At 38.5% G+C, this 10,626-nt stretch overlaps 1 protein-coding gene across 1 annotated transcript; it reads left to right on the plus strand.

Moving 5' to 3' along the window:
* Positions 1 to 1,448: 1,448 nt before the first annotated feature.
* Positions 1,449 to 8,799, plus strand: LOC135110070 (uncharacterized). The gene is made up of 3 exons (XM_064022034.1): positions 1,449 to 1,893; positions 5,411 to 5,650; positions 7,700 to 8,799. Exons 1-3 carry the CDS (start codon positions 1,786 to 1,788, stop codon positions 7,877 to 7,879), a joined length of 528 nt encoding a protein of 175 aa, XP_063878104.1. The 5' UTR covers positions 1,449 to 1,785; the 3' UTR covers positions 7,880 to 8,799.
* Positions 8,800 to 10,626: the final 1,827 nt, after the last annotated feature.

Raw genomic sequence — 10,626 nt, forward strand, 5'->3', positions numbered from 1 at the left:
TTTAATCTATCTAGCTATCTGTCTATTAATCTATACATCCATCTATCTGTCTGTCCACCTATCTGTCTATCTATCTATCTATTTATCTATCTATCACTCAATCTATCTATCCATCTATCTATCTACCCACTTACGTATCTACCTACCTATCTATTTATATCTCTATCTCTGTCTATCTGTCTGTTTATCTATCTATCTATCTATCTATCTATCTATCTATCTATCTATCTACCATAACACGTCGACTATAAACAAAGTATATTTCCATCAAACAACATGCACATCAAATTAATTTCTTACTTACGGTCACTGAAGACAAGACGTGACCTTCCTTCACCTGACCAGGCCACTGAACGAGTGCTCCTAATATTACACTGATGATTGAACACACCGCTAAAGTCGCCGCTGAAAGAAAGAAAGGAGAATGGTTGATAAAGAATAAGTAAAAGAGAAAAACGCTCCCAAACTCATTTCTCTCGCGGGAAAATCATGATCCTAAAAGCCAAGGAAGAAGAGGCGATTTTTCTTAGATGTTCCTCAATTTCTCCTGCCATAAAAGACCAAGAAAAAAAAAAAAAAAAGGAAAAAAGAAAAGTGTTCCTTGTACTGTTGAGGTTTTACGAAAATGAGTCAAGATGAGTCAACGGTTCAGAAACGACGTGTATTTACCGAAATTGCTCTCATATTTTTATCTAGCAATTTATTATTATTATTATTATTTTTATATCTAAAGGAGGTTGGATAAGGAGTACAAATGATAAAAGGTTAAAAGAAATATATACATAAACTAAATTAATCCTGTTGTAAAAAAGAAAAATACAATACTTTTATTAGAATTACTTAGTCTTTTTAATATATACAAGGAAGTTGGAAATGATTACAAAAATAATTACAAATAAAAAGGGTGCCATATAATTCCTGTTGTTAAGAATAAAAACAATAATAACCATCGCATGATACGTTCACGAAATCGCTCAGTCTTTTGCATCTCAAGAAGACTAGACAAGGATTGAAAAAAAAAAAAAATGAAAAAAAAAGAGTCAAACAATAAGAAGAAAAATAAAGAAAAGAACATTAAGTATTTATGTACGTAAATTCATCTTTCCGTGAATAGAAATGGCCTCCTCTTCTCTCACCTCCTTCAGTCATGCATTCACTATTCACCACCTACTTATACTGAACGACACTCATGCATAAGAGATCTGAATGTCCTCCTTGGGTTCCGATCCTCTATCACTTATTGTTATTAGCATGATTCATTTCCTGTTTATATATTGAGCGATTTTTAACTTTAATCTGACTTGGTCCACTGAAAAGAATATGAGAGAAAGAGAGAGAGAGAGAGAGAGAGAGAGAGAGAGAGAGAGAGAGAGAGAGAGAGAGAGAGAGAGAGAGAGAGAGAGAGAGAGAGAGAGAGCGTCTCATGGGCAGTATCAGGGAAGGTCTTGTCACGAACACACCTTTCTCTCTCTCTCTCTCTCTCTCCCACTCGGTCACTCCCATTCTCTCTCATGAACTGTTTTACTCTCACAGTCTCACAGTCTCTCCTTCTCTCCTGTCACTCTCTACAGCTAGATCTTTCCTGGCTAGATAAGTAAATAAGGAAAAAAATCCACTGAGAATGGGCTGGTTATTCGCCTTTAATGAAAACAAAACAGAAAATACGAAGAAAACTATTAAAATGAGATTAAAAAAAAGTGTTTTTTGAACAAAAACTCTCTTCGTCATACGTGAAGCAAGACTGAATACTGAACGAAATTACGTGAAAAAAAAACAAACAAGAAAATGCTCCAGAAAGTTAGACTTCTTCAGCTGTTGCAAAAAAGTTTCGACTTCAACTCAGTGCTGAAGAAAAATACGCCTCTGTTTGAAAAGCGACCAGGTGTAACGCAGGTAAGGCTGGCTGGACGATTTTTCCCATGATTATCTCGAAGAAAGAAAATTAACTTTGTTTCTCTGTCTTTCTGTCCTTGATATTCTTTCGTTTCTCTCTGTTTCTGTCCTTTTAAATTTTTCCTTTTTTCACACTTTTGGATGTTAGCGGGTGACCGTGGCAGTGAAAGGATTAATTAAGGTTTTATCAAGTACGTGAAGTGTGTAAATACGAACATTAGAACATAAAAACAAGAAAATTTTTAGAATGCCAGTAAGTCCACATGTTGTAATCTAACCTGTCTGTGTGTGTGTGTGTGTGTGTGTGTGTGTGTGTGTGTGTGTGTGTGTGTTAAATAGGAGTCTCTTATTTTTTTTCTGCCAATTACTTGATGAATATATTACTTTGTTTTCCTGCCTTTTTGCCTGCCTAGCTCTTCATCTATCTGTATCTGTCTATTTATATCTGCCTGTCTGTCCGTCTATCTGTTTGTCTGTCTTTGTCTGTTTATTTATCTAAATGTCCGTATATGTTGTGCTTCGGTTACGTTTATTCCTCTGATAGCCGAAGATCTCTCTCTCTCTCTCTCTCTCTCTCTCTCTCTCTCTCTCTCTCTCTCTCTCTCTCTCTCTCTCTCTGGATCACGTGGTCAAAGAGAATAAAAGAGAGAAGCAACGATAACTGGAAGGACAATGGTGGGTGATGTGGCATGGAATGGAGGACGAAAGAAAAAGGAGGAAAAGAGAGGAAGAGTAAAGAAAGGGCGAATGGGAGGAGACATGAGAGAGTTCAAGAAAGGAGAGAAGAAAAACGAGAGGAAGGAGAAGAAAAGGAGAATGAGACAGGGTTACATAAAGAGAGGGAAAGAGGAGGTAAGAAAGAGTTAAAGAGAAATTAAGAGAACATGAATAAATAGAAAGAAGTAATAAGAAATTGGAAGAACAAGGGAAAGAAGAATAATAAAACGCAGAGAAGGAAACAAAGAATTAAAGAACAAACTGAAGAGGAGGAGACAATAAATAACTAAAAGGAAAGAAGAAGGAGAGGAGAGAGGGGCAACAAACAGCAGAATGAATGAAGGAAGGAATATGAGAAGAAAAAAGGGGATAAAGAAGGATCTTTTTGTTTACAGGAATCAGCTGATGATGTTGCCATGGCGACCGAAGTTTACATTACACCTTTACGAGTTTTTTGAGAAGCTGTCGTGTGGAAACTTTGACGCGAGTGTACACATAATTACACACACACACACACACACACACACACACACACACACATGGGGGCGTAGCTACACACACACACACACACACACACACACACACACATGTTCACACACGTGGAAGGACACACACACACACACACACACACACACACACACACTTTTCCTACATTTACGTAAGAGTATATTAAGTTAATTATATTGTTTATTATTGTAGTAGTAGTAGTAGTAGTAGTAGTAGTAGTAGTAGTAGTAGTAGTAGTAGTAGTAGTAGTAGTAGTAGTAGAAGTTTATTGCCAATTAATATAAAACAATGGCAATAAAAGTAATAGTTATCAATAATATTCTAATAATGATGTTGTAATTGTATAACTCGATATTTTGTGATCCGTTCATATTCAAACATTATCTTATTTTTCGAAGATTTTACGTTCAATCACCACACACATTCTCTCTCTCTCTCTCTCTCTCTCTCTCTCTCTCTCTCTCTCTCTCTCTCTCTCTCTCTCTCTCTTGACCCACAAAGTAAAATATCGATAAACATAAACAAAGATATAAAATAGAAATACACTTTTCACCATCCTCCTCCTCCTCCTCCTCCTCCTCTTCCTCCTGCCAATCTTCCAAAACCAATTTACGAGAATATAATGATTTTCCTGGAAACCTAAGAAAGAAAACACGCCTTCTATCGAGTCTGTCTGTCTGCTGCTGTCTGTGCTGTCCAAATTGACGACCCTAACAAATCCACTTACCATGCCTGTCATCACCCCTCTCTCTCTCTCTCTCTCTCTCTCTCTCTCTCTCTCTCTCTCTCTCTCTCTGATTTTTGTTTTATTCTATCTAATTTTAAACCTCATGATTTTTCTCTTTCCTCTCTCGTTATTATTTTTTTCTTTATTTTCTTCCTCTCAGTTTCAGACTCGTAATCTCTCTCTCTCTCTCTCTCTCTCTCTCTCTCTCTCTCTCTCTCTCTCTCTCTCCAAGGCGTGATGGTGGTGGTGGTCACGTGACTCGAGGATTCACGCCATCTAGTGAGAGGAGCCTTTTTTTTGTGCGTGTTTTTATACGTCAGAAATTCGAGGTCCTAGTCTTTGTTTACTTCGGCTTACGACTTCGTGTGGCGCAGTACTAATTCTCTCTCTCTCTCTCTCTCTCTCTCTCTCTCTCTCTCTCTCTCTCTCTCTACTTTTATTTCATCTTAGGCTATTCGCTTATGGCCTAACAGTATTTTTCTTTCAATTTTTCGCTTCATTTCTTATACACAAGTTGCTATGGACGAAAATCCCATGTAGTATTTGCTGATTTTCCCTCCTATTAACTTCCCTTTTTCCGTTGTCGCTTGTGTGTGAGGCCTCTCCTTCTCCTTCTCTTTCTCTCGCTCTCTCTTGACATGATAACTCGCCTCTTCTCCCTCTAATTGGATGAAAACGATGCCTAAACACTCATTATATTTTCAAGTAAACTGTGCGGTTATAATCGTGTAGTGGTGATGGAGGACTGGTGGTGGTGGTGGTGGTGGTGATTGTGGTGGTGCATAGTTATTTTTTTTCTTCTTTTTTTTTTTTTTTTTTTTTTTTTTGCTGGTGTGGTGCGGGTATGTAGATATTTTGGGCGTGAAGAGAATGGCGCTTTGTGGAGGTCAAGATGTAGCGGTGCGGTAGTATAGTGGTGGTGGTGGTGGTGGTGTGGTGTGGTAACGACGTCAATGTAGCAGTACAGATGTTATATTTAGAATAGTTCTTAATTAACACTTTCCTCATTATTAACCATCCTGAAATCTTTCTTTTTAGTCTACAGCCATCTCTAAGCTTTTTATTAGCTAAGTGCTGCTAAATCTGTTCTTTTTAATTCTCTTTTTTTTTTCCTTATTTCCATGTCATTGTTTATTAAGATTTCGTTGCTTCTAGTGCTGCATAGCGCTGTGAAAGGGTTGAAACGTACAATATTGGGTTTTCGATTCCTTCAGTATCGAGTCATCAAGTCATACTAAGGACACCACAAGAGAATCATATGAAGTTCACGATGATGATTAGAAGATTAGCAAGGTGAACCGCCCGGCATCTTTCAACCTAATTATTGTATTTCATCTTTTCAACCCAGTCTAACTTCATCCTTTTATACCTCTTACTCTATCCCTCCTGTCTACCTCTCTTTATTTCGATCATTTCCTGTATTGAGGAGACTATGAATCATCTGCAGTTACTCAGTCACTACAACTATAATCTCTAATTACTCCATTCTGACTAACACCTGGTGAGGGCATTTAGTTGAAAAAATTCACTAGCAATAAATAACTCAAAACGATCTCTGGTTTTCAGGATACCATTAACAGTACAAAGACCAGCGAGGATGAAGGCAAAGGTGACGTTGTTGGTGGCGATGAGGAAAAGAAAGGAGGTGAGGAGGAGGAAGAGAAGGAAGACAAGGGGAAGAGGAGCTGTGTGGTGGAGACGCTGGTGGGGGGCGTGCCAGAGGAGCAGCACCTGAGGGAACACCACCACGCCCTCATGTACGGTGGCTCCTCCCTCGCTGCCTTCGTCAAGAGGAGGAGGAAAGAGGTGAGAGAGAGAGAGAGAGAGAGAGAGAGAGAGAGAGAGAGAGAGAGAGAGAGAGAGAGAGAGAGAGAGAGAGAGAGAGAGAGAGAGAGAGCGCATAACACCTCACACAGATAATCATCACACTACAACACTTTCAAATGGACAAACAAACACAAAACAACACCCGATAGAGACAAAAAAAAATAAATAAATAAACGAATAAATGAATAGAAAAATTAATAAAAAATACCTGGCCACGATGATCAAAGCCTCAATTTTCTGCATATTCCTGTACATTCATAACAAGACGTAAGGGGAACAGGATCCGGACACCCGCCTCACTCCTCATGCCAAAACCCTGACGTGACGAAGTTCCCCAGACCATCGTGACGCAGGGCCGTGTTTCACCTCGTCTCTTGGTTGTTATTATCATTTTTACACGTGGAAGATGGCGACCAAGGGCAGACACACACATACACACCAACAGATAGATGAATGATAGATGAATAAGATTAAATTATATGAATGAATGGATAAATACATAATAATGAATACGTAAATATGCTAGTGATGATGATGATGATGATGATGATGATGATGATGATGATGATGATGATGATGATGATGATGATGATGATGATGATGATGATGATGATGATGATGATGATGATGATGATGATGATGATGATGATGATGATGATGATGATGATGATAATAATAATAATAATAATAATAATAATAATAATAATAATAATAATAATAACAGCAATAAAAAATAAAATAATAATAAGAAGAAGAACAAGAACAAGAACAAGAACAAGAACAAGAACAAGAAGAACAAGAACAAGAAGAACAAAAACAAGAACAAGAACAAGAAAACAAGGACAAAAATAAATAGAAGAAGAAAAGAAGAAGAAAGAAGAAAAGAAGAAAAAAAAGAAGAAATAAAATAAAAAAAATAAATAAACAACAAAAAAATAGATAAAAAGAAACGCTTTTATGACATCCCTTCCCTCAGAAAATAAAAAAAAAGTTAACAAAAGAAGAGAGCCCAAAATAAAGCCCAATTTAGCTCCGGAGGGCGACACACGCAAACTGCCATTTAGCGAGCACTGCCAGAAACGTGCAATATACTAACACAAAGGCGACACTCGAGGCGACCCGCTGCCAGATGTCCCCCGTGATGGATGACACAACACACAGACCGCTGCCATGATCTGAACACATCCTCCAGTTTTCTATTATTCTTTTGACCTTTCTTGAGATACTAGCACCTTAATGGGCTTTTTTTTTTGGTGCTCTACGCCAGCGCCCCTCTTACATAAAAAAAAATATAAAGAACCACAGTGACCTACTCAGAAAAGCGTAAAACTTCTGTTAGTGTGGCCCGGCTTTGTAAAGTGACCACTATACCAGAAAACCTCATTACAGAAACGAGATTAAGTGCTAATTAAAGTACTATACATTTTTCTTAAGGTGATTTTACCAAAGATAGTACAACAGGCACTACGAGGTTCAAAGCACTCGATCTTTCCTTGGACAGTATTCCTGAACGTGTCATCTCATCTCTTACTCTTTACAGGCCTCGTAAAGCAACCATCGTTGCTCCTGAAAGCTTCATATAGTAACCCATTCACTGCTGTGGTCCATCCATAGCGTAGCGTAACAAATAAAAGATTAAAAACAATTACTACCACACTTACAACAACATAATAATCAGATACTTGAAAATAAGAAATACCATAGGAAATAAAAAGATTCAATACAGTTACTATTCACGTTTACCATAATATAAAAATCTGCTACTTGGAAGAGAGAGATAGCTTAGCATAGCATAACACAACACAACACAACACAACACAACACAGCATAGCATAACACAACACAGCATAGCATAGCATAACAATTAAGGGGCTAAAAAACAGTTACCAGCACACCTACAGCCACATCATTCTTCAGTCAGCTGCTTGGAAAATAGGTACCGTAGCACAACACAACGTTTAACCACTCATTAGACAGCTGCTTGGAAATAAGGGATAGACTTCACAAAACCCTTGATATACTTTACAGAAGGAACTCATCAAGCGGTTCGAGGAGGTGGAGTCTTGGGTGAACGAACGAGATCCCAAGCTGGCCAGGGACTTGTACATCCTGAGGGAGACACACCTGGCCTACGAGATGACTTGGTGCAGGATCAAGTACCACCCCAGCCTGCTCAAGGTACGCAACGGGGAAGGAACTAGAGAATAAGGGTAATAGGAACTAAGTGAAGAGTAAGGGCAAGAAAGGAATAGGAGTGGAAAAAATACTCGAGAATGAGGTGATAAATAGGAACTAAGTGAAGAGTAAGGGAGAGAAAAATAGGAATGGGAAAAATACTTCAGAATAACGTGACAGAAGGGATGATAAAGGGAAACTAAGTGGGTGAAGAAGAGAAAATGGTAGGATTAAGTTAGGTTAGGTTAATGGTACGGGAGGAAAACGGAGTCCAGGGATAAAGAGATAGACAAAAATAATAGAGAAAGGAGCCGAGTGAGGGACAAGGCATAGAAAGTACATGATAATATGAGTAGGAAAAGAGTTACAGGGAATGCAATAAGAAAAGGGACCTGAGAATAAAGGATGGAAAAAAGATGCAGAAAGGAACTGAATGAAGAATGGAGAAGAGAGGGGAGTGAATGATGATGAAAAGGAAAGTTACGAAAGAGCTAGAACAAAGGAAAGAAGGGAAAGAAACAAGGAACATGGGAGTGAAGGAATGAAAACGATGATAAAGAAGGAAAACTAGTGAGGAATGGTGGAGATAGAAGAGGGGATAAAGAGAAGATAAGGAGAAAAATAGAAATAAGGTATAGTAAATTAGAGAATGCAATAGTATGAAAAATAGAACAAAATAATCTAAATCATATACACTTTACTAATTGACTTATTTTACCTCAATTCTAATTAAAAAAATATATATAAAAATTAAACCATAGCACCTGCACTCACCCTTAGCACACCTGAGCACACCTGAACACACCTGTAATCTGCCAAGTCGTTGCAATTATGTTCCAGGTAAGCGGAGGTGACGAGGGACACGAGAACAATCAACTATCACAGGTGGGGGACTCTTCCAAACCTGTCCCCGTCACCCACACACCTGTCAGTCACTCAAGTCCCCTTCACAACTTCCCCTCACACACCTGTCCATTACTGCACCTGTTCCTGTCACCCATGTCCCCTTCTACACATGTACTCCTCTTTTACCTGTCCCAATCACACCTGTACTCTGTCTGTACCTGTCTCTGTCAGTCCTACACACCTGTACTGTTTCTCCCACGTCTTCTTCTGTCAATTTATGTCTATTTCTCGTGTAGTTAGACATTGCTATGGCTCTCCCGTCTATCACACATACCCTCTGTAATTTATATCTGCTTTTTCATTCAGTTATCTCTTTCTATGCCTCTTCTGTCTATCACACGCATTTTTCTCTGTCAATTTCTGTCTGTTTCTCACTCAGCAATACCTTTCTATGTCTCTTCTGTCTATCACACACTGTCAATTCCTGTCCGTCTCGTACCTGGCGTACCTTCCCAAACTTGTCTTTGTTGATATTTATGGTGCACATTTGATTTCTTTAATGAACTCGTGCATATTCTGGTGTATAATTGATTGCAGTCTAATTCCCCCCGCTGATTTAATATACTCGTATGTAGTCTCTTATTGATACCGAGGGTGACTTCATGGATTGAATAGTAAAGTAAAACGTGACATGTACTATTCCTTCCTTCCTTCCTTCCTTCCCCTGTTGTTGTTACGACCATTGCTACGTGAATCTGGTAGTAATAATCTGTCAGTTACGTATCTTTTCTATTTTTTATCGTTTTGAATGAGAAGAAGGTAAAGAGTAAAGTAGAATATAAAAAGAATAATAATCGTTTTGTATAGCTTTTCCTTCTTTTACGATAAGTGATAGGAAATAAATGTTCTGGTTTTTAAAATATGGTAAATGATGAAGTTCGAGTGAATGCATGTGTTAAAAAATGTAATAGCGAGCACCTTACTATCTTTATAACAATAGAAATTAAATTAGAAATAACAATAGAAATTAGATTAGAAAAGTATCCTTGTAAAAATGAAAACTGAATCAGAGAAATAAAGGACATATTAACATCCTTATGGGAAAGAAAAACAAAGAACAAACGCTTATCCTTGTAAAAAATAGAAAGAAAATTAGAAAAATGTCCGAATAAAATTAAGAAAGTGAATCAGAGAAAGTGCAAATTAAGATCCCTATAAAATAAATCATTAATATCTCCAGAATATCCTCTCTCTCTCTCTCTCTCTCTCTCTCTCTCTCTCTCTCACCTGTCGTCACGCTTGCACACTTTCCCTCACGAATCCTCACCTGTCATGACGTCACACACACACACACCCACCCACACACAAACACACACACACACACACACACACACACACACACACACACACACACACACACACACACACACACACACACACCTGTCCTTTACCCGTGTGAGGGATTAAAAGTACTTCTAATTCTAATCTCCTTTCTTATTTGCCATCATTATTATTTACCATTCCCTCACTTTCTTTTTACAGGTAGACGAAAGAACAACGACCCTTTTTGACCTTTTTTGACCTTTGACTGACCTTTGAACTAGGGCGTGGCATTGACTTGTGTTAGTTTACTTTACAGAGAAAGGAGGAGGAGGAGGGAGAGGAGGAGGGGGTGATTATTGAGGAGGAGGAGAAGGAGGAGGAGGAGGAGGAGGATGAAGGGCAGGAGGATATCGAACGTCTTGTTGCCCCCAGTCCTGATCTGACCCTGGTGAGTGTGTGTGTGTGTGTGTGTGTGTGTGTGTGTGTGTGTGTGTGTGGGTAATGGGGATGGGAAAGGTTTGTGAATTTTTATAACTGATGTCTTTTATGAGTGTGTGTACGCGCGAGCACGCACACACACACACACACACACACACACACACACACACACA

The sequence above is a fragment of the Scylla paramamosain genome, chromosome 19 (assembly GCF_035594125.1).
Source record: "Scylla paramamosain isolate STU-SP2022 chromosome 19, ASM3559412v1, whole genome shotgun sequence".
Taxonomy (NCBI): Eukaryota; Metazoa; Arthropoda; class Malacostraca; order Decapoda; family Portunidae; genus Scylla; species Scylla paramamosain.